General features: G+C 39.6%; 2 protein-coding genes across 17 annotated transcripts in view; one reads left to right on the top strand and one right to left on the bottom strand.

Annotated features, from left to right (window-relative positions):
- GNL3 (G protein nucleolar 3) overlaps positions 1-23,894 on the bottom strand; it is a 108,152-nt gene extending 84,258 nt beyond the window's left edge. The window contains exon 1 of the mRNA XM_042979135.1: positions 23,651-23,894. The gene's annotated coding sequence lies outside the window, so the exon portion shown is untranslated. The remainder of the gene's footprint in view (positions 1-23,650) is intronic.
- Positions 1-24,382, top strand: part of PBRM1 (polybromo 1) — a 111,427-nt gene that overhangs the window by 72,431 nt on the left and 14,614 nt on the right. For 14 of the 16 annotated variants that reach the window (XM_042979109.1, XM_042979111.1, XM_042979121.1 and 11 more), the window contains 8 exons: positions 3,319-3,504; positions 4,614-4,771; positions 5,665-5,928; positions 10,689-10,834; positions 13,649-13,806; positions 22,456-22,639; positions 23,202-23,412; positions 24,042-24,243. In XM_042979109.1, coding sequence (XP_042835043.1) covers positions 3,319-3,504; positions 4,614-4,771; positions 5,665-5,928; positions 10,689-10,834; positions 13,649-13,806; positions 22,456-22,639; positions 23,202-23,412; positions 24,042-24,243 — 1,509 coding nt within the window. Of the gene's footprint in view, positions 1-3,318; positions 3,505-4,613; positions 4,772-5,664; positions 5,929-6,444; positions 7,581-10,688; positions 10,835-13,648; positions 13,807-22,455; positions 22,640-23,201; positions 23,413-24,041; positions 24,244-24,382 lie in introns of those variants that run through there. The other 2 variants (XM_042979115.1, XM_042979123.1) reach the window with 2 other exon arrangements.

Raw genomic sequence — 24,382 nt, 5'->3', positions numbered from 1 at the left:
GATTCCACTTACATAAGGTACCTAGAGTAGCAAATTCATAGAGACAGAAAGTAGTATAGAGGTTACCAGGGTCTGGTGGGGATGAGAAATGTGCTTAATGGTTACAGAGTTTCTGTTTGAAATGAAAAGTTTTGTAAATAGGAAGTGGTTCTGACTGCACAACATTGTGAATGTAATTAATGCCACTGAAATACGTGCTTAAGAATGGTCAAAAAATGGCAAATTTTATGTGGTATATTATCACACTTTTTTAAATTAGTAACATACCAAGAAACTGAATTACACACTTGAAGTAGGGGAATTGTATGTGTATGTTGTGTAAATTATATCTCAATGAAACTTTTTTTGTTTTAAGTTTATTTACTTTTGAGAGAGACAGTGACAGCACAAGTGGTGAAGGGGCAGAGAGAAAGAATCCCAAGCAGACTCCACACTGCCAGCACAGAGCCTGATATGGAGCTCAGACTCACGAAGAAGCCCTGAGATCATGACCTGAGCTGAAACCAAGAGTCGGATGCTTAACTGACTGAGCCACAGGCGCCCTCAATGAAACTGTTTTTAAAAAATGATAGCAGAGGGGCGCCTGGGTGGCTCAGTTGGCTGAGCATCTGGCTCTTGAGTTCAGCTCATGTCATGATCTCACGGTTCTTGGGTTCGAGCCCCACATCAGACTCTGTACTGACAGTGCAGAGCCTGTTTTGGATGCTCTCTCTCTCCCTCTCTCTGTCCCTCCCCTGCTTGCATTCTCTCTCTCTCTCTCTCTCTCTCTCTCTCTCTCTCTCTCTCTCTCTCAAAAATAAATAAACTTAAAAAAAATTTTTTTTTAAAATAAGGTCCCCTTTGAATAAAAACAATAGAGTGGGGTGAGGCGATAAGAGTGAGGGTGTTTAAGGGTACAACCTTGTAAGGAGTGGTAAATAGCCATGGAGAGCTAATGCACAGTAAAGTGAATATAGCCAATAGTACTGTACTATGATTAAGTAATGTGGTACGTGTCACTGTAGTGGCAACAGTATATAAGTGTATTGAAGTAACTGGTTGTACAGCTTAAATTTACACATTGTTATATGTCAAATTGATTTGTTTAAAAATTTTTTTAATGAGCCCCCCAGGTGGCTCAGTCAGTTGAACGTCTGACTTCAGCTCAGGTGATGATCTTGCGGTTCGTGAGTTTCAGCCCCACATCAGGCTCACTGCTGTCAGCACAGAGCCTGCTTCAGGTCCTCTGTCCCCCTCACTGCCCCTCGCCTGCTTGCACTCTCCTAAAAATAAAGAAATACGTACATACATAAATAAATATATATATTTTTAATGATAGCAGAAAGGAATCATTTAGAGAAGGATTAGAAGATGAAGTGGAAGAAATCTCAAGAGGTAGCAGAACAACAACAAATGAACAAAGAAGGAGAAAGATAACCAAAGATCAGCCCAGGAGGCCAGAATCCAAGTAATTGCAGACATAGTTCTGCTAAGCTTTCTGCCACTGTGTAACAAGGACCCCCTTTCCAGTAGCATTTTCATTTCCACCTGAGCCTTCTACTGCCAAGTCTTTAATGTCCGTTTCTCTACCATAGTCTATGCAAGGCAACTGAGGCCTTTGCTCTGTTCAAAATTCTCCCAGTTTCTGTTACTGCCCAATTCCAAAGTCGCTTCATATTTTTTAGTTATTTGTTGCAATAACACCCTGCTGGCAGGTATCAAAATCTTATCTAAATATTGTCAGCTTTATGAGCTCAAAAGCCTCCAATCTTACTATTTAAATCATTTAAGGGGCGCCTGGGTGGCTTGGTCGGTTAAGCATCCGACTTCAGCTCAGGTCATGATCTCATGGTCCGTGAGTTCGAGCCCCGCGTCGGGCTCTGTGCTGACAGCTCAGAGCCTGGAGCCTGTTTCAGATTCTGTGTCTCCCTCTCTCTCTGCCCCTTCCCTGTTCATGCTCTGTCTCTCTCTGTCTCAAAAATAAATAAATGTTAAAAAAATTTTTTTAATTAAATCATTTAAGTTGGTATATATAGGTGAGGCTCTGGGTGTGACCATCCTGGGACACAGTTCCTCTCGCTCTGTGGACCTATGAAACCAAAAACAAGTCCTTTGCTCCTACAATACATTGATGGGACATGCATAGAATAATAATTAAGAGACATTCCCATTGAGAAAGGGAGAAATGGAAGGGAAAGGGTCTTCAATTCCAAGCAATCTTGAAATCCAGCAAGGCAGAACCATTAGGTTTTAAGGCCTAGAAATAGTCCTTTATGGCTCAGGACTCTGCCCTCTGAATCATCCTTTTTCATATTTTCAGCTGAGTTGTTTTATCATCCTGTTTCCTGTCTCTAGAATTTGGGGGTTTTGTACTCTCTCTGTCCTTTTCCATACAGTTGACCATGTTCTTATTGGTGTATAATCTCAAGTACCTTGTGAATTTCTTGTATGTGTTACAGAATCTCTTGTATATGTTATATGTTATATTTGTTATATTTGACTAATCGAATACTAGATAACATTTTCCACCAATATTGTCAAAACTTAAAAAATTAGAAATGTTGGAGCATGAGAATGGAGAAACAGACCCTGTAGCCACACAGTGAGGGACTTAAATTGGTACAGAATTTGGGGGGTTGGTTTGGAATAGGCATATTAAAAACATTTAAAATGCTTCTTTCTAGCTGTCCTATTTATAGAAAATTACCATAAAGAAGTAATCAAAGATGTGGGCACAGTTTTATCTTAAAAAACAAAAACCCTGTGGTATTTGTAAATGATGGCTTGTATGGGAGCCATTAAAAAGTATTATTTAACAAAAATAAGTCCTATTGAAAAGCATTAATCTCAGGGGAACTGCACAGTTCTGTCTTTAGTGTAGACATGTATAGTTCACATTATATTGCATAATATGCATGTTCGTATTTTCTCAGTTCTAAGATTCCATTATATGTGACATACCCATATAGTAACTTAGGGAAAATTTTTTCAGAGGCATTAAGATGAAGAGGAAGTACATAGGAGATTATTTCCAGATTACATGATTTACATGTAATCTATTTTCTTCTTTACCTTCTTTACCTTCTACCTATTTTCTTCTTTATACCTTTCATTATTATCCAGAATGACTGTCTCGAGCATTTATTATTAAGGTGGTTATTTTTATTCTGTAGATCCTTTATTTATGGACTTACTTAAATTAATGGCGGTTATAATTCAAAAAGGCACTAGACCTTGAAGGTCTAGAAAAGAATGAAATGTAGTAGTATGTGTTGTTGGAATCCTATGTCTGATTCCAACATGCTTTGAATGGGAACCTTTTTTTCTTTTTCACCTAAGAAGCTGAAAAGAGTGAAGACTCCTCAGGCACTGCAGGCCTCTCAGGCTTACACCGCACATACAGCCAGGACTGCAGCTTTAAGAACAGCATGTACCATGTTGGAGATTACGTCTACGTGGAGCCCGCGGAGGCCAGCCTGCAGCCACACATAGTCTGTATTGAGAGACTGTGGGAAGATTCTGCTGGTAAGTTCATTTTAAATCAAAGGACAGATTGGTGACATGTAACTATTTTACTCCTCCTTGGGTCTCAAGGAAGAAAACTGTCACTCAGACAATAGTTGTTCTATAGTGTATCAGTAAATATAAGTAAGCACCCACTATATGAAAACGTGGGATCTAGCACTCTTGGGCCAGTGAGTGGTACAATTGAGTCAAAAGAAATGCATCTTCTTGAAGTGAAGCTGAGATTCATTTGCTCCACTGGTGTTTATTAAAACCAGTCAGCCAAACTCTGGAGGATGGCAGAGACTCACAGGAACTAAAGGCTCACGTTTTGCTTCTGGCAAAACCAGTCTGGTATAAATCACAAGTGAAGAATAAATTATAGAGAGACATGTGCCTTGGCTTAGAATTTGATTTAAATTTTTTTTTTTTTTAACGTTTATTTATTTTTGAGACAGAGAGAGACAGAGCATGAACGGGGGAAGGGCAGAGAGAGAGGGAGACACAGAATCTGAAACAGGCTCCAGGCTCTGAGCTGTCAGCACAGAGCCCGACGCGGGGCTCGAACTCACATACCGCGAGATCGTGACCTGAGCCAAAGTCGGACGCTTAACCGACCAAGCCACCCAGGCGCCCCTAGAATTTGATTTTAAAAAGGTGTCCTAGAACAGTTGCCTTTACCTTAGGAGTTAATGAAGCCAGAAGCAGGCAGAAATGTGATCCAGGCAATCCAATTCCCTCAGCTTTGCATCCCTTGCCCTGAGTGCTAACTGCGTCCTTTAGTATGTGGTATCCTTCTTAAGCATGCATCCCTGGCCATGTCCTGGCCCCGGCAGAGTGGAGCAGCTCTCATTACCCTCCTCATGTGGTATATTACCTATCTTTTCATGTGAGAGGGAGAGTAGCATTTTTTAGGCCTTCTTATACTTCATTATTTTCAAGTATCATTTCTTCTAAGATAATTATTTTAAGGACCTGTGGCTTAAAAAGCACATCATTGGGTTCGGGCCATAAGAGAATAGATGGAGAATTTGCTCGTTTTGCAAAGAATGTGTGATTTCTGTTAATGGTAATTCTGTCTCTCTCTCTCTCTCTCTCTCTCTCTCTCTCTCTCCCTTTTTGTTTTTGAGGTGAAAAATGGTTGTATGGCTGTTGGTTTTATCGGCCAAATGAAACATTCCATCTGGCTACACGAAAATTTCTAGAAAAAGAAGTTTTTAAGAGTGACTATTACAATAAAGTTCCTGTTAGTAAAATTCTAGGAAAATGTGTGGTCATGTTTGTCAAGGTAAGAAACTCATTAGTTCCCAAAATACAAATGATTCCATGAAAATAAAATTTACGAACACGGAAAAATCAGTATTTACAAATTAGAAGCTCTGTTTTAAACCGTTTGATTTTTTTTTTTAAACTGTATCTGTATGGCTGTGTGTAAAAGATTTGGGAAGAAATTAATCTGATCATGATGATGGAAGACCATTTGCTGCCTACATCATATAGTTGAATGCAGTTAGCTTAAAGTTTTTTTTATACTGTGAGGTTAATTTTTGAGGATGACATTTTCTGAAAGATAATTTTCTGAAAACTGTCAGTATGCTTTTTTAGGTAATAAAGTATACTTTTTGTGTATCTATCTGATACAGGCACATTGACCCCTGCCCCAAAGCTTTCAAGAACGTTATAGCTGTATTATGAAATGTTAATATATTTTCAGAAGGGCTGTTAGTAAGCTAAATAAGCTAAAGGGTGTGGGGGCGCCTGGGTGGCTCAGTCGATTGAGCGTCCGACTTCGGCTTAGGTCATGATCTCACGGTCTGTGAGTTCGAGCCCCACATCAGGTTCTGTGCTGACAGCTCAGAGCCTGGAGCCTGCTTTGGATTCTGGGTCCCCCTCTTTCTCTGCCCCTCCCCCACTCATGCTCTGTCTCTCTCTGTCAAAAATAAAATAAACATTAAAAAAAATTTTTTTTAAATAAGCTAAAGGGTGTGTATTTAATAAGGCTATTTTGTAGCAAGAAATTGCTCCTACATCTCTAGCCATTTACTATTTGTGGTTAACTGTCAAAAAGTCTTAACAGTTTAGCTTTTGTTTGTTTGCTTGATTGATGTGTGGTTTTGGTTTTTGTGGTTGACTGGTTTTCAGAATATTCACCTAACTTATTAATTTTATTATATCTCCCAGGAATACTTTAAATTATGCCCAGAAAACTTTCGAGATGAGGATGTTTTTGTCTGTGAATCACGGTATTCTGCCAAAACCAAATCTTTTAAGAAAATTAAACTGTGGACCATGCCCATCAGTTCAGTGAGGTTTGTCCCTCGGGATGTGCCCTTGCCTGTGGTCCGAGTGGCCTCTGTATTTGCAAATGCAGATAAAGGGGATGATGAGAAGAACACAGACAACTCAGAGGATAGTCGAACTGAAGACAGTTTTAACTTGGAAAAGGTATGTAGCTAAAAGCCACACAGAAAGAATTTTACACTTCAAAATACCTATTCCAGAAAATAAATGAATAAAGCATTCAAAATCAGAATTAGAAAAAGAGCAACAACATAAAACCTTACATAAACAGAAAGAAGGGAACTATAAAAGAGACAGAAATTAATACTTAGAAAACAACAGTAGAGCTGGAAAGTAAATCCAGGGGCACCTACTGGTTCAATGAGTAGAGCATGAGACTCTTGATCTCAGGGTCATCAGTTTAAGTCCCCCGTTGGGCATGCAGCCTACTTTAAAAAAAAATTAAATAGGAGCGCCTGGGTGGCTCAGTCGATTGACTTGATTTCAGCTCGTGTCATGGTCTCAGGGTCATGGGATTGAGCCCCGTGTCAGGCTCCACACTAAGCACGGAGCCTGCTTGAGATTCGGTTTCTCCCCCTCTTCCCCTCTCTTCTGCTGGCTTACGTGCATGCATGCGCTCACGTCCTCTCTCCCTCTCCCTCCCTCTCTCAAATAATAAAGAAAGAAGTGAATCCAAGTGCTAATCATTTCACAAGTCCAGTGAAATAAATGACCAACTCTCCTAATAAAAAAAAGAAGAGAATTAAGCTCAGCCATATAAATGTGGAAGAAATTTAAAGACTTGTAAATTTTGTTAATAAATTGAAATCCTGAATAAAATGAATAATTTCCTAGGACAATATAAATCACTAAAGTGGCATCAAGAAGAGGTGTAACACGTAAGTGGACAACAACAAGAAGAAATTTTTTTTAATGTCTTGAGAGCTAATCACAGAGTACTCAGATCAGATAATTCTGTAGGTGAGTTCTTTTAACCCTTTAAGAGACCTATAATTATACTATGGTTTAAATTCTTTCAGAGCATAGAAAACAAAGAAAACTTCCCAGTTATTTTACAAAACCAGAATAATCTTGATTTCAAAGCCTGACAAAATAAAACCGGAAAAGCTATAGTTCAGTCTAACTTATGAATATTAATGCAGAAAATACTCGGAGAAAATATATTTTTATAAATGAAATCAAAGTAGTTATTTAAGAACAATATGACCAAGTAGGTGGAAGTTCATTCTACAAATGCAAGGATTGGTCAAAATTAGGAAAATTCAGTAAAACATTTCACTGCATTAATAGATCTAAGGAGAAATTATTTGATAAAGTACAGTAACTGTCTTCATTTACTTAAGTCTTTAGATGGATATTTCCTCAAAGTGATTTTTTAAAATTACATTTGTTTCTCACACCTAAACGTGCTTGCTCTACTACTATTATCTATATTTTTCTGAAAGTAGCCAATGCAGACAAACAAAATAGTAAAAATATTGACAATAGAGGCAAAACTTTTTTTTGCAGATAATGGGGGAGAAATTAACTAAAGTTTTGAAAACCAAGAATTCAACAAATAGGAATTTCAAAGTCCATATACAAGTCAATAGCTTTCTTATATAAACAAAACAGTAATTCACAAGACTTTTGAGAGTAAGATAAAAATGTTGAATACGCTTTAGCAGCTGTTAGGAAAGTCATGTAGAAGAAAATATCTGATTCATCTTAACCACAAGATACATTAAGAAATAATCTTGGGAGCGCTGCTGGGTGGCTCAGTTGGGTAAGTGTCTGACTCTTGATTTCGGCTTGGGTCATGATCTCACGGTTTGTGAATTCAAGCCCCATATCAGGCTCTGTGCTGACAGCGTGAAGCCTGCTTGGGATTCTCTCTCTGCCCCTCCCCACTCCACTCTGTCTCTCTGTCTCTCTGTCTCTCTCTCTCTCTCTCTCTCTAAACAAACAAACAACAATAAAAAAGAAATAACCTTAAAAGAAATATATGGAATCTATGGGAAGAGAAACAGTCTATGGACATGAAAGACTTGTTTTTGGAACCTGACAGAATTATGCTGGCATTCTTATGAAGGGATCAACATGTTAGTTACCAGGAAAAGAAGGGAGAAAAGTAATCAAAGTGCTTTGCCCTGCTAGATACTATTGTATTTTATAAAACAACATTTTAAAAAAATTGGGATAGTAGCTCAGGACCAGTCAGTGGAAGGAATAGGCTTTTCACAACTAAAATCTAGAATATAAAGGTAGGATTTTAAATCAGCAGGAGAGGATGGAATCAAATGATACTGGAAAAACTGGTAGCCATTTGAAAATAAAAGAAAAAAAAGAAGAAAGGAAAAAACCCATCTGAATTCTCTCTTGATATTCCAAAAAGATAAAAAACAAAAAACAGAGTACTAGTTGCTAACATAAACATATTTACTATTATTTACCTATATTCTTTTATGTATGTATGTATGTATGTATGTATGTATGTATAAGCTTGGAATGGGTCCATTCTATACATGATATAAAATCCAGTATCCATAAAAGGAGGGGGGGGCATTTTATCAGTGTACAATGGAAAATATCCATTAGTTTAATAAAAGAGTCTAAGGACTGCCATTTTTAACAAAATGAGCTCTTGGAAACCTAGGAAAAAAGCTACACTAGAAAAATAGGCAAAGGACCAAATAGATGATTTGTAAGAGGGAAGATAGCCAAAAAGGTAAAATGTTTTTAAATGCCTGGCAGATTGTCAGGAGTTCTAAAGACTGCTAATACTGGGCACACCTGATGTGAGTGTGGGCAGTACACTTCTCTCCCATCCATGGCATTCCCTTTGACCCTACAGTTTGATGCCAGGGAATGTGTTCCAACTCAGTACTCAGGCGCACCAAAGGGTTGTCTACAAGGAGTGACATCAGTGTTACCTGTAAAGCAAAACCCTTGGCCAAACTCAAATGCCATGAATAGGAATTGAGTAAGTTGTCATACATCCATAGCATGCCAGCTGTACGGCCAGTGAAAGCATTGAAGTAGGTTTATACATGTCACGTGGAAAATTTTCCAAGTCCTGTGGTAGGAGGATGTTCATGATTAACAGGCAGCAGAATGGGATGCAGTTCCATCATTATTCAAAACAAAGAAAAATGTATATTTACATACATGAATGAGAAAATGAAAACAGCATGGAATACTGCTGTGTGCTAAACTAGGTGCTTATCTCTGGAGTTGGATCACAGAAGATTGTTTTTAAGTTTTACATGCTGTAATGTTGACTTGTTGCCAATGAATGTACTTCTTTTATATAATCAAGAAAGATAAAACTTTTATATTGTTAACATAAAAACTGGAAAATATTGAATTCCTTGAGTCCATTTCAGTGTCCTAACAGTTTTACAAGAGAAAGGGAGCCTGGGAAAGAACATGATATTTTTTACACTTTACCAATATGTCTGGGAATTGTAGAGACGTTAATTACGAAAGAATAAGAAATACCAAAGGAAGCCAGTGTGGGAATAACATAGATTTCTTCTTTTTCTTTTTTTAAAATTAATTAATTAATTTTTTAATTTACGTCCAAGTTAGTTAGCAATTTTTTCTTAAAATTCATAAGTCCCCAGGATCCTCTCTGTGCACACATTTTTTTTTTCTTTTTTTTTTTTTTCCTGTTCTTGTCTCCTATCTATTTTAATGCTGCCTGGCCAAAACAGGTCATTCCTGGAACTTTTTAAAAGAATACCTTCAGCAGGTAGAGCATGCAGCTCTCAGTCTTGGGATTGTGAGGTCAAGCCCCACATTGGGCGGGAAGATGACGTTACAGAAAAAAAAAAGAAAAGAAAAGAACTTCAGAACAGACCATTCCTGAAAGAAAAAGTTATTCTTACTCTCAAGGGTCACTTTATAGCTCCCTTTCCTACAGGTGTTCCTCATCCAGCACATCTCATTCTTAAGGGTTTTCCAGGAGGAGCATTTAGATTGCACATTTATAGTTGTAAAGAAAGAAGCAAACCGTTTGGACCTTCTGAAAGAGAGATTTTTGTTTGAAGTTTCAGATACTCTCAGGGAGGTGCAGTAGAAAAGTTGGGGGTTCTGGGGTTTCCTCGAGGAGCTTTTATATGTTTTGAAATTAATATGTTTACAACACCTCGTGCTGTGCCCACTATCTGCATCAGATCAGAACTTGTTTTTCTTTTTTTCCCTTTTTCTGCCAACACTATAAAACAATAATAATGTTTGTTAAAGCGCTTTTCATAAGTCAGGCATTGCTCTGTGTAGTTAATGGGGAGAATATCCTTAAAGCTTCCTAACAATCCCATGTAATAGGCACACTGTCTTCATTTTCCAGATGAGGAAACTAAGGCCTAAGAGGTCAAGTAATTTGCCTAATGTCACAGTAGCCAGTAGGTGACAGACCTTGTAATTTATTTAAAAATTGAGAGTATGTGTTTGTATCACAGAGGCTATACTATTCCTTTCCATGCTAGAATAAAGCAAAATGATCATTTTAAATCTATCAGCTGTTAATGCTAAGACATTGAGAGCTCAGTAAATGTGGTGAAGAGGAAGCTGATGCAGCATTTGCTCCTTATCCTCCATGGCAACGCATGAGTGAGGCTGCTCCTGAATGCTGCTAAGTCCTCTCCGGTGCTCTTTTTGCACTGGACTAGGGGAATAAAAGCATCTTGGAGTAACATTTTGTGAAACTTAACTAGAAATTTAAAATAAATGCATTATTTGAGAAGACTTAGTTTGGTTTCAGTGCCCTAATCTTTTGGTTTCTGATCTTCATCAAAACTTATGTTTATGGTTATTTTTTTCTTCTAAGTTAATATGAAGGAAAGTCAATTTTCCTTTCTTACCTTCTCTGTCTACTCCTTGATTGTGAGCTGCCTCTCTTCAACCAGTTTCCTTTACCACAGGAGAAAGAAGATGTCCCTGTGGAAATGTCAAACGGTGAGCCAGGTTGCCACTACTTTGAGCAGCTCCGTTACAATGACATGTGGCTGAAGGTTGGTGACTGTGTGTTCATCAAGTCCCATGGCTTGGTGCGCCCACGTGTGGGCAGGTGAGTGTTACTGAAGCAGCGAAGATGCAGTTTGGTCGGAGAGATTTGGAGCAAGTGGAAATTCATCACTCTTGAGGATGAAGACACACGTCATCATCAACCCCCCCACACCCCGCAATCCTGTTAACTTCCCCAGCTTCCTTGAACACCCTTGCCCTGCTTTCGTCTCTAGCCATGCTTCTTTAAATTCCTCTTGTGAACTTTTTTTTCTTCTCTTACCATTTACTCAATTCTCAACCCAGAAATCTCTCTGCCCACCTCACATGATGAACTCTCTTTAGCTTCAATTTAAGATGACACTTCCTTAAGGAAGCTTCTCCTGTACCCTCCAGACTGGATTAGGTGTCCTTGTATTCTCAGAGCACTTGTCATGTTATTTTACTGTCAGGTTGCCATACCAGACTGCAAATGCCCTGACAGTAGGGTCCCTGTCTTTTTGCTCACCTTTGTCTTCCCTGCTTCAAGCATACAGTTCATGAAACATAGTAAGGGCTCAGATATTGGTTGAACAAGTAAATGGATGGAAGAGTGTTTGCATGGCATAAAATAGCAGTGACGGAGTCAGGTACAGAATTGGGCAGTAGAGGATAGTGGTTAAGAGTAGTAGTTGGTTCCAAGAGATCCTGGTGTAAGTCCAGCCCTGCTAGCTTCATGTCCTTAGGCAAATGATTTACTTCCCTGAGCTTCAGTTTCCTCATTCCATTTTTTCCTCATTCAGTAATCATTTATTACAAACCTATTTGCCAGGCTCTGAAGCTACATTAGTGAATAAAACAAACATTCTTAGTGCCCGGGATCTTCGTTCCAGTGGGAAGACAAACAGTAAATAAACATCATGAAAAAGTAAAGTGTAAGGTACATTAGGTCATGAAAAAATAAGAGTATGAGAACACTCAGGAATGCCGTGGTCATAGTGAGGAAGTGCAAAAGTTTAAGTAGGGTGATGTATATAGGCCTCACTGAGAGTTAATAGTTGAGTCAACGAAGAAACTGAGTGAGTTATGTGAATATCCGGGGGGAAAGCTTTCCGGGAAGTGAGAACAGCCAAGATAAAGACCTGAGAGAGAAGCGTTCCTGGCCTGTCAAATCAGGAGAGTTTGTTACAGGGGGAGTAAGCAGCATGTTGAGTTAGATAGGAGATGAGGGCCACGGCATACAGTGCAACCCTTGTGGACCTCAAAGACCGATGTAGGCACTTGGGCTTTCACTGAATTAAAAAGAGTACCATTGGATTCTTTTAAGCATCAGTGTGACAGCTGAATTAGTTCTTAGCAAGATTGCTCTGACTACTAGTTGTTGAGAATAGACTTAAAGGATCAAAGAGAAGCAAGGAGATCTGCTAGAAGGCTGGCTGTTGCAGTAATCCAGGCAGCAAACGATGATGGCTCACCAGTAGTCAGACCCTGTTTTAAAAGGTTGAGTTAGGGCGCCTGGGTGGCTCAGTCGGTTAAGCGTCCGACTTCAGCTCAGGTCACGATCTCACGGTCCGTGAGTTCGAGCCCCGCGTCGGGCTCTGGGCTGATGGCTCAGAGCCTGGAGCCTGCTTCTGATTCTGTGTCTCCCTCTCTCTCTGCCCTTCCCCTGTTCATGCTCTGTCTCTCTCTGTCTCAAAAATAAATAAACGTTAAAAAAAAAATTTTTTTTTAAAGGTTGAGTTAATAGGATTTCTGATAAATGAGATGTGTGGTCTGAGAGAGAGAAAGGAGTCAAGGGTAACTTCTGTCTCTTGTCTTGAGGAACTGGAAGGTAGAGTTAACAGTAACTGAGATGAGGATACTGCTTCTTGTTAGGAACCACAAGACATTGGAGACCATAATACCAAGCTGGTGGGGTGGTTGTGAGGAATGATACAGTACCTAGTACATAGCAGTCACATGTGAATTTTTATTTTTTTCTAGGGAGATAGTATCTGGCTTTGGTCGGATTCTCAAGGGGTGAAGGGCTCTTATTTCTTGGCACTCAAAAGTCATGAACCAACCATTGCCTTACAGGAATATCTGCCATTCATGTGAGCTGACCCCAAATATCGATGGTTTGCGTGTGTATTTGGCTGACAAGTCCAATGACAGATGCTTAGTTTTGTTTCACCATGAGCATCTCAGGGAAAACACCTGGGAGATATGCCTTAGTATTGTGTTAAAATTGTTTTCCCCTGGGGCACCTGGGTGGCTCAGTCGGTTAAGCGTCCGACTTCGGCTCAGGTCATGATCTCACGGTCCATGAGTTCGAGCCCCGCGTCGGGCTCTGTGCTGACGGCTCAGAGTCTGGAGCCTGTTTCAGATTCTGTGTCTCCCTCTCTCTCTGACCCTCCCCCGTTCATGCTCTGTCTCTCTCCGTCTCAAAAATAAATAAACATTAAAAAAAAAAAATTGTTTTCCCCTTAGATAAGTAGCCAAATGTTTGTTTCTCTTTCTGAGTATCTTCTCCTGTGCTCAAAGAGGGCGAAACATCAAAGAAATTGTCTTTTTATCAAAATAGTCAGTGAAACTTCTCTAAAATAGTAAATATCATCGAGGCGCCTGGGTGGCTCAGTGGGTTAAGCATCCCACTCTTGATTTCAGCTCAGGTCATGATCTCACAGTCGTGAGATGGACCCCATGTCGGGCTCCGTACTGGGTGTGGAGCCTGCTTAAGATTCTCTCGCCCTCTTCCCCTGCCCCTCCCTGACTCGCGCTCATTCTCTCTCAAATTTTTATTTTTTTTAAATAGTAAATATCATTAGGTTTTTGGCTAGCAGAATTTTTGGTAGATTAATCCTTCAAGAATGAAACCTGTCAATTCATTTTAATGGAATTTCTCCGTTTTTCCCCCAAGAATTGAAAAGGTATGGGTCCGAGATGGAGCTGCGTATTTTTATGGCCCTATCTTCATTCACCCAGAAGAGACAGAACATGAGCCCACAAAAATGTTCTACAAAAAAGAAGTGTTTCTGAGTAATCTGGAAGAAACCTGCCCCATGACATGTATTCTGGGTACGTATTTCTGCCTTTTCATTTAATCACATTGATTCTGCTACAGTTGACTGAATACTTCTCCTGTGTTAGGCACTGCTCTAGGTGCTAGGTATACAGCAGTAAACAGACCAGAGTCAGTAAGTAAATTAAAATTAAATCTATAGAACATCAGATAGTAATTAGAGCTCTGAATGAGAATAAGGCAGAGGAAGAGGATAGAGCAAAATGTTGAGGGGAGGTCTTGTAGGTAATGTGGTCACCAAAAGCATTTCTGATGGGTGACGTGAATAGAGCCCTGAAGGCAGTTAGGGAGAAAACCACCCAAATACAGGCATGCTTCATTTTAGTGCGCTTTGCTTTATTGCCCTTCCCAGATGCTAGGTTTGTTACAGAATGAAGGTTTGCAGCAACCCTGTGTGGAGCAAGTCTGTTGGCGCCATTTTCCCAGCAGCATTTGCTCATTTCACGTTCCTGTGTCACATTTTGGTAACTCTCACAATATTTCAAACTTGATTGCTATTATATTTGAGATGCTGCAGTCTTATGATAAAACTTTAATGGACGAGGAATTGCTTGTTATGGAGGAGCAAAGAATGTGGCTTCTTGAGGCAGAATCTCCTGGTGAAGACGCTGTGAAGGTTGTTGAAATGACAACAAAGGATTGTGAATATCACATAAACTTAGTTGATAATGCATCAGCAGGATTTGAGAGGATTAACTCCCAATTTTGAAAGAAGTTTGTGGGTAAAATGCTATCAAATCACATCACGTGCTACTGAGAAATCATTTGTGAAAGGAAGAGTCCGCTGATGTTGCAAACTTCACTGTTGTCATATTTTAAGAAATTGCCACCGCTACCCCAGCCTTTAGCAAACACCATCCTGAGCAATCAGCAACCATCAACATTGAAGCAAGACCCTCTATCCCCAAAAAGATGGGGACACCTGGCTGGCTCAGTCAGTAGAGCATGTGATTTTTGATCTCGGGGTCATGAGTTTGAGCCCCATGTTGGGCATAGAGTTTACTTAAAAAAAAAAAAGATTACAACTCACTGAAAGCTCAGATGATGGTTAGCATTTTGTGGCAATAAAGTGGTTTTTAATTACAGTATATATATTGTTTTTTTAGACTCAATGCTATTGCACACCTAATAGACTACAGTATAATGTAAACATTACTTTTAATGGAAACCAGAAAATCATTTCAATCACTTTATTATGATATTTGCTTTATTGAGGTGATCTGGAGCTGAACCTGCAATATCTCTGAAGTGTGCCTGTGTCTGAGATTTTACTCATTTTAGGCACAGCAAACATGAAATGCAAAGCCCTTAAGGCAAAGTAGCTGGGCATGGTTGAGATAACAGTAAGAAAGCCAGGTGGCTGGGGCAGACCAGGAGGGTGTGGTAGAGAATGAGCCCCCTGAGGTGCCTGGGTGCACACTCACAGTAGGTCTACTAGACAGTGCTCAGATGGAGTTTGGAGCAGATGGGAAGTCCTGTCTGGGTGTGAGCAGAGCAGCTGTGTGGGCCAGCATATGCACTGGAGGAGTCCCTGCAGCTGCAGGATGGGGAATGTGTAAGAATAAGGTAGGATTCGGGGGAAGGAGTTGAAAGACTTCTAGTCTCTTGGACTCAACCCTAGCAATGTTACTGTTCCTGATCCAGAAATGTGCAGGGCTCGTGCTGAGGTTTCCATTCAGTCATCCTGAGTGTTCACACACGCTCTGCTGCTCAAACGTAGTTCTGTGCATCATATACTGTCATTATTTTCAGCTATTGCATTTCTTCCGGCCCAGAGTTAACACTACGGCTTACTTACAAACCAGCTACTCTCCATCTTTTGGAATAGTTTTCCAAATGATGTCAGTGAAAATAGTGAAGTAGGAAGATTTGAGGGCCATTCCCTCACAGAAACATGGGAGAAAAGCCCACAAAAGCTGTCAGAATCGACATTATTAGAACTCTGGAAAACAGCCAAACATCATTTGGAGTAATTCCTTTTTATAGACGCTTAGTAGAATTTGTTGCACTCTGTAGTTTATAAACCACATATCCAGGCTCTCACTTATTTCTCACCATGACCCCATACTAAAGATGCTGTCATTCTCAGAAAATTGAAGTTACTGTCCAATACATGGCCAAAACTAAAACCTGGGTCTTTTCACTTCTACTTCTGTACTGGTGTTTGGAACGCTTTTGAGAGTGAAAAGAGAGGTGCTAGTATTATTAGGCAGGATACCAGGAAAGCAGTGAGATGTATGGTTACTTCATCTTGAGATGATGCATTCCCCAAAAGGAAATGGATCTAGTGGTCACAAAATGGGATTTCAGCCCGGCTTGTGCATTTCTCATCTTCTGTAATGTAGACCTGATGGGCATATTTCACTCAGGAGACAGTACTGTTTTGCTAACTAATGCTTTTTGTTCATTGCCTTCAGTAACTTAAATAGTAATCAGACAGCCACAGAGAAGTTGCTTTTAGGAATGAACATGGCCACACCTGACAGAAAGTGCCTCCAGCCTAGGCACTTGGATCATAAAATTTCCAGGAACCTGGGTTTCTGAAACATGTCAATTCCTAATTTATTTGCCAGTTCTGTTTTCTTCATAGTAGGTTTTTTTTTAATGCTGCATTAATTGAAAAACTGTTCTTACTAAGGTAAGAAAATTAAAAGGTTTTTAAAGATTAGAAAGGAAAAATTAAAAGAATCAGGTTTTGCAAAGAGATTGTTAGGTACATAGAAAATTGAAAAGGTATTTGGATAAACTATTAGAATTAATAAATGAGAGGTGCCTGGGTGGCTCAGTTGATTAAACATCCGACTCTTGCTTTTGGCTCAGGTCATGATCTGCTTCGGGTTCTCTCTCCCTTTCTGCCCCTCTCCCACTCATGTGCAGTCTCTCTCTCTCAAACATTTAGAATTAATAAATGAAAATACCAAGATTATCTATACTTTTATTTGTGGTCAATGAACAGAAAGTTGAAGTTTAAAAATACACCATTTATGTTACATACCTAGGAATAAATATTTTAAAAAGTTGTATAAGACTATGGATATAGTCTCCCTCTCTTTCTGCCCCTCTCCCATTTGCGCTCTCTCACTCTCAAACATTAAAAAAATTAAAAAATTTTACAAAAGATGTATAAGACTTCTACACACACACCCCTCTGAGGAAATGATTGAATGAAATCAAAAAAGACCTAAATTAATGAAGTGATTCATCATGTGTATAGCTGTAAGTTCAGTATTATAAATTATTTTTATAATGTTTATTTATTTTTGAGACAGACCAGGCATGAACAGGGAAGGAGCAGAGAGGGGGGAGACACAGAATCCAAAGCAGGCTCCAAGCTTTCAGCACAGAGCCCGACGCAGGGCTTGAACTCACGAACCATGGTATCATGACCTGAGCCAAAGTCAAACGCTTAACCCACTGAGCCACCCTGGGTGCCCCAAAAGTTCAGTATTAAAAGAAGTCATTTTCTCCCATATCGATCTATCTAATTCATTATAGTTCCAGTCAGAATCCAGCAGGCTTTTATCAGTTTTGTATGCTTTGTTAAATGAAGCTTCCTGGGGCACCTGGGTGGCTCAGTCGGTTGAGAGTCCGACTTCGGCTCAGGTCATGATCTCGCGGTTCAGTAGTTTGAGCCCCATGTTGGGCTCTGTGCTGGCAGCTTGGAGCCTGGAGCCTGCTTTGGATTCTGTGTCTCCATCTCTCTCTGTCCCTCCCTTGCTCATTCTCTTTCTCTCTCTCTCTGAAATATAAAATAAAACATTTAAAAAAATTTTTTTTAATGAAGCTTTCTAAGCTTTTATCTTTTCCATGTCTTCTGAAGGCCTGGGAGGAAGCCCAGGTCAGGGCACAGAGAGACCACATCCATTCCAGGGCTACCAGTCAATTTTACTCTTTAGCTATGAGCACAATTCTTACCTTTTCCAAATCTCTCTTTTTCTTTCTGTGAAATATGGAAAATGGTAACTATGCCTCCTCTGAATTGAAAAGGCTTTGGATTGTGTAAGTCAAGTGCTGTAAGTCAGAGGCAGTGATAATAATTATAGCTATTTTCAGCTTCTAAAATGTTTCTGACCTGTTTTTCCATGTTTTAGCTATTTTGCATGTAAATGGTTAATAAGTTATTAGCTATGAACACTCCTGTTAAAGTCAAGAGCAAAATCAGGGTGTTCTTATCATTGTTATTTAACTGCGTTGTGGAGGTACTAGCCAGCACAATTAAAAGTAAGAAACAAGATCTACAGTGAGGTGATAATTCAGGAGGATCAACTAGGAATTACTCCATAATAGGAGAAGATGGGGGGTTCACAGGTGGCTCAGTTGGTTAAGCATCTGACTCTTGATTTCTGTTCAGGTCATGATCTCACAGTTGTGAGATCGAGCCCCACATGGGGCTCTGCACTGACAGTCCAGAACCTGCTTGGGATTCTCTCTCTCTTCGTCTCTCTCTGCCCTCCCCTTCACACTCTCTCTTTCAAAATAAGTTAACATTTAGAAGAAGAAAAAATGTGGTATACCTGGGTGGCTCATTTGGTTAAGTGTCTGACTTCAGCTCAGGTCATGATCTCACAGTCCATGAGTTTGAACCCCGCGTCAGGATCTGTACTGACAGCTCAGAGCCTGGAGCCTGCTTTGGATCTGTGTCTCCTTTCTCCTCCCCTCCCCTGCTCACGCTCTGTCTTTCTCTCTCTCAAAAATAAACATAAAAATATTAAATTAGGGGCACCTGGGTGGTTCAGTTGGTTAGGCGTCCGACTTCAGCTCAGGTCATGATCTCACGGTCTGTGGGTTCGAGCCCTGCCTCCGGCTCTGTGCTGACAGCTCAGAGCCTGGAGCCTGCTTCGGATTCTGTCTCCCTCTCTCTCTGCCCCTCCCCAACTCATGCTCCATCTCTCTCTGTCTCAAAAATAAACATTTGGGAAAAAAAATAGTTTAAAAAAATTAGAAGGAAGATAAGATTGAGTATAACATGGATAACAAAGCAACTGCCTTAAGAGATTGAATAATAATAAAAAGATAAAACATGTTGGGATAAATTTAACAAGATACATGCCACATCTGTATAAAGTTTTTAAATGCTGCTTTTAATGCATTTAAAAGGGAGTGCTTGAACAAATTGAAAAGCATACCGTGTACTTGAATGAGAAGTCTCAACATCATAGAGATGTTCATTCTCCCTAAGTTAATCTTTAATGTGGTTCCAGTATATGTACCAATGGGAATTTTCTTGTGAGGACTTTGGGACTTAAATAAACTGATGTTTAAAATAATGGGGTGCCTGGGTGGCTCAGTTGGTTAAGCATTGACTCTTGATTTTGGCTCAGGTCAAGCCCTATTTCCGGCTCCACACTGATGGTGCAAAGCATGCTTGGAATTCTTTCTCTCTCTGCCCCACCTCCCAAATAAATAAACTTAAAAAAAAAATCTCAAAGAGAAACAAAAATCAGGAAAATATGAAAAGTATAATAGGGGGTGAGGGTCTGTCCTGATCAGATATTAAAATTATTTATATGATATAAATACACAGATTCTTTGAACAGAATAGAAAGTTTAGCAGTAGAATCAAATATAAACTAACTTATGATAAAGGTGACATCCCAGGTAAGGGGGAAAAGCTGGATTTTTCTGTTAAGTGGTATTTGGAAAGAGCATAGACATTTGGAAAAAATAAACTTGTATTCATCCCTCACATCAACTTCAGAATAAATATCCAGATGAATTACAGGTTTAAATGAACATAAAGTGAAACAGCAAAGATACCAAAAGAAATGATGGGAAAGAAATTTTGATAACCTTTGACATAAACCTAGAACCCATACAGAAAAACAGGGATAAATTGGACTATGTAAAAGTTGAAAATGTTCGCATAACCAAAACAGGCAGAAACAAAGATAAATGACAACTTTTAGGAAAGTACTTGCAATGTATGTAATACATAAAGATCAAATTTCCTTCACATATGAAGAACTTCTATAAAACCTTTAGAAAAAATCAACATGGGGCACCTGGGTGGCTCAGTCTGTCGAGCATCCAACTCTTGATTTCAGCTTTTCAGCTCAGGTCATGATCCCAGGGTCATAGGATCAAGCCCCGCATCAAGATCTGCACTGAGCATGGAGCCTGCTTGGGAATCTCTCTCTCTCTCTCTCCCTCTGTCTCTCCCTCTCCCTCTCCCTCTCCCTCTCCCTCTCCCTCCCCCTCCCCCTCCCCCCTCCCCCCCCTCCCCCTCCCCCCCCCCCTCCCCCCCCCCCCCCCCGTCCTTCTCCCCCACTCATGCCCACTCTCTCTTTCTGTCAAAATAAAAATAAAAAATAGAAAAGATCAACACTGAACAGAAAAATGGGCAAAGGATAAGAATAGACAGAAGTTACCAGTGTTTCTTAAATGAAAATATGCCCAACCTCAGCCCTTAGAGAAATAAACGTACCCAGATGTTCTTTTTCTTTATTTTAATTACCTACCAGATTGTCAAAATTTCCAGTATTAACTAGTTGACAAGAACATAGGGAAGTGGCATTTACCTACTTTGTGGTGGGTTTATGAATTAGCACAACTTTTATGGAAGGTAATTTGATTATACCTATAAAAATTACAGTGCCCATACCTTTGACCCAGGTTGTATACTTTTAGAAGTTTGTACCTCAGATATACTCACACATGTACAAATTGATATATGTGTTAAATTATTTATATCAGCATTATTTGTTTCAGGGGGAGAACAAAAAATTGGAAATAGCCTAAATGTCCATCAATAGGGAATTAGTTCAATAAATATGTTAACACCAGCAGTGATCCTCAAGATACATTATTTTACAACAAAATTTAGTTGTAAAATAATGTAAGTGATATGCTACCATTTTTTAATTGTAAAATACATAACATAAAATGGAGTTTTTTAATCATTTCTAAGTGTACAATTCATTGACCTTAAGTCCCATGACAATATAGTGCAACCGTCACTATTCATTTCTAGAACTTGTCACCTTCCCAAGTAGAAACTTGCTACCCGACAAGCTGTAACTACCCACTGCTCCCAGTCCTTGGTAATATCTGTTCTACTTTCTGTCTCTATGATTTTTGTCTATTCTAGGTACCTCATAATAGTGAAATGATGTGCTGTTTGCCTTTTTGTGTCTGGCTTTTTTTGCTTAGCATAATGTTTCAAGGTTCATCCATGGTGTAGCATTATCAGAATTTTATTCCCTTTTATGGCTGAATAATATTCCATTGATGTATACATAACATTTTGTTTATTCACTCATCTGTAGATGGACATTTGGGTAGTTTTTACCTTCTGGCTGTTGTGAATAATGCTGCTGTGAACATTGGTGTATGAGTATCTAATTGAGTTCTTGCTTTCAGTTCTTTTGGATATTTATCTAGAAGTAGAATTGCTGGATCATACAGCAGCCCTGTTTAACTTTTTGAGAAACTGCCATGCAGTTTTCCACAGAAGTTGTAGCCGTTTACAGTCCCATCAGCAATGCGTAAGGATTCCAATTTCTCCACATCCTTGCCCACACTTGTTATTTTCATTTTTTTGTGGGTTTATGAGGAAAGGTCTGTTCAGATCCTTTGCCTGTTTTTTAATTAGGTTATTTGTCTGGTTATTGTTGAGCTGTAGGAGTTCTTTGTATGTTCTGGGTATTAGACTTACACCAGAGACACGATTTACACATATTTTCTTCTGTGGGTTGCCTTTTCACTTTCTTGATAGTGGGCTCTGAAGCACAAAAGGTTTTCATTTCGATGAAGTCCGGTTTATTTTCTTTGCTTGCTTGTGATTTTGATGTCACATCTGCCTAATAGAAGGTCATAAAGATTTATACCTATATTTTCTTCTAAGAGTTTTATAGTTGGAGCTCTTATGTTTGGGTCTTTGATCCATTTTGAAGTTACATTTTGCATATGGTGTGAGGTAAGGTTCAGAGTCCACTCTTCTGCATGTGGAAATTCACTTGTGCCAGTGTTAACATGACTCTTCTCCCCATCAAATTGTCTTGGCACCCTTGGGGTACCTGGGCGCCTCAGTCAGTTAAGCGTCCAACTTCGGCTCAGGTCATGATCTCATGGTTCATGGGTTTGAGCCCCGCATCGGGCTCTGCTGACAGATCAGAGCCTAGGGCCTGCAGCCTCTCAAAACTAAACAAACATTAAAAACAAAAAAAAAATTGTCTTGGCACCCTTGTAAAAAATCAGTTTCTTGTAGGCGGTGCCTAGGTGTCTCAGTCGGTTAAGCATCCAACTTCAGCTTAGGTCATGATCTTTCATGGTTTGTGAGCTCGAGCTCCACATCAGGCCCTGAGCTGACAGGGCAGAGCCTGCTTTGGATCCTCTGTCTCCCTCTCTCTCTGCCCCTTTTCTGCTCATACTCGTGCACTCCCCCTCCCCACCTCTCTCTCTCTCAAAAATAAACATTAAAAAAAAAAATCAGTTGCTTGTAAAAACCCAACTGTGTGGGTTTGTTTCTAGACTTGTAATTCTATTCTGTTGATCTGCGTGTCTATTTTTATGCCTGTGTACACCTTTTAAATCTTCTGACTTTTGAGTCATGCGAATATATTCATTCAAAAATAATAAAATTTTAAAATGATTGTTAGCTATGACCACAATTTACTCCTTTAATTCCCCTCCAATTTGCCTTTCAGGAAAGTGCGCTGTGTTGTCATTCAAGGACTTCCTCTCCTGCAGACCAACTGAAATACCAGAAAATGACATTCTGCTTTGTGAGAGCCGCTACAACGAGAGTGACAAGCAGATGAAGAAATTCAAAGGACTGAAGAGGTTTTCGCTGTCTGCTAAAGTGGTAGATGATGAAATTTATTACTTCAGGTAAAGCTTAAAAAACTTCAACTCCCAATAGGAAAATTGATACCCAAATAGTATAGCCCATGGTGATTTTTTGTTTGTTTTTCTTATTCTTAAACTAGAGCTGTGTACATTTCAAATAGAAAATATTAATTCGGCTAAAAATTAAAGGAAAATCCTCATTGTCGAGATGTAATAACTGCCCTTGGCATAGACTCCAGTAATTGTAATTTGGAGGCAGAAATCCTTGGTTCTGGTTTATAGCCTATCTATTAAGAGATCTTGCCTAGTTCCACAGTATGAAAATTCTCTTCACTGTATTATATAGGCAACTAGATCTCAACTTTGGATCCAGTTTTGTGGATTTTGGGTGGATTTTCAGCAGAATTCTTTGAAAAACAAACGTCTATAAATAGGGGTGACTTTATAAATACCCATTTAAATTCTTTCCTTTGCTGACTTAGAACATACATTGCAGATTGCAGGAAGTCTTTTCTAAATATTAAGGCAGAGCATTGCTTTCTGACCAATCCTGGAGTGGTATTTGGTGATTGTTTTCTTTTTTTTTTAATTTCACTTCTTTTAGAAAACCAATAGTTCCTCAGAAGGAGCCCTCACCTCTGTTGGAAAAGAAGATCCAGTTGCTAGAAGCTAAATTTGCTGAGTTAGAAGGTGGAGATGATGATATTGAAGAGATGGGGGAAGAAGATAGTGAGGTCATTGAACCTCCTTCTCTGCCTCAGCTTCAGACCCCACTGGCCAGTGAGCTGGATCTCATGCCCTACACACCCCCACAGGTGATGGTAACAAGTTCCTGTTACTTGTCTTTCTCTCAGCTTTGGTTCATAGCACACTCAAGCTGAAGGAAGGAGATACCCAGCCCTCATATATGTGAGCTTCAACCTAGAATTATGCAGGAAGGAACAAATTTTTTTTCTTTCTTGATGCCACAAAGAATTTTAAATTTCATACCGTTTTAAACTTTGCATAGATAGCTATTTTTAATGGCATGTTAAGTTAGAAAGCTCTGCCTACCTTGTGTTGAAGGTGAGCAGTGAGGAGCAGCATCGCCCTGTGACTTTAGCCTTTCCTGCCCATATCTTTCTCGTCTCTCCTCCTTCAGGCCCTTATCTGGGTCGAGGTGATCCCTGGTGGTATTTTGTTCTCATTCAGAATTTTCCCAAGACATAATTGTGAGGTCACCATTACAGATTACAGTCATGGAATTCAGAGAAACTTTCATTTATTTCTTAAATGGTAAGAGGCAAGGAAGAACTGTTTTGACCAAGAAAATGACCAGCTATAAACTAAACGTGTCTGCAAAATAATAATAACTATTGAATCACATGTTCCTGGCTTCCAGAAACCTTGAGCAGTTGACCAGATGGAGTGTTCTGATGCACTATAAGAGCTTTCTGTCTTACAGTCTACCCCAAAGTCTGCCAAAGGCAGTGCAAAGAAGGAAGGCTCCAAACGGAAAATCAACATGAGTGGCTACATCCTGTTCAGCAGTGAGATGAGAGCTGTGATTAAGGCCCAGCATCCAGACTACTCTTTTGGGGAGCTCAGCCGACTGGTGGGGACAGAATGGAGAAACCTTGAGACAGCTAAGAAAGCAGAATATGAAGGTAAATAGAGACTAGGTGCAACTATCTCAGCTTTCTAAACAAGGGGGTGTTTTCAGGAATGCACGTGCGTAGACAGGTTTTACTCTCTTGTTCTTACCTCTTGCACATAAACTGTGTGTTGGGGACTGTCTCAAATGGC

This window comes from Panthera tigris, chromosome A2, assembly GCF_018350195.1.
Source record: "Panthera tigris isolate Pti1 chromosome A2, P.tigris_Pti1_mat1.1, whole genome shotgun sequence".
Taxonomy (NCBI): domain Eukaryota; kingdom Metazoa; phylum Chordata; class Mammalia; order Carnivora; family Felidae; genus Panthera; species Panthera tigris.
Note: the sequence above shows the minus strand (reverse complement) of the source record. Positions and strands in the feature narration are given on the sequence as shown.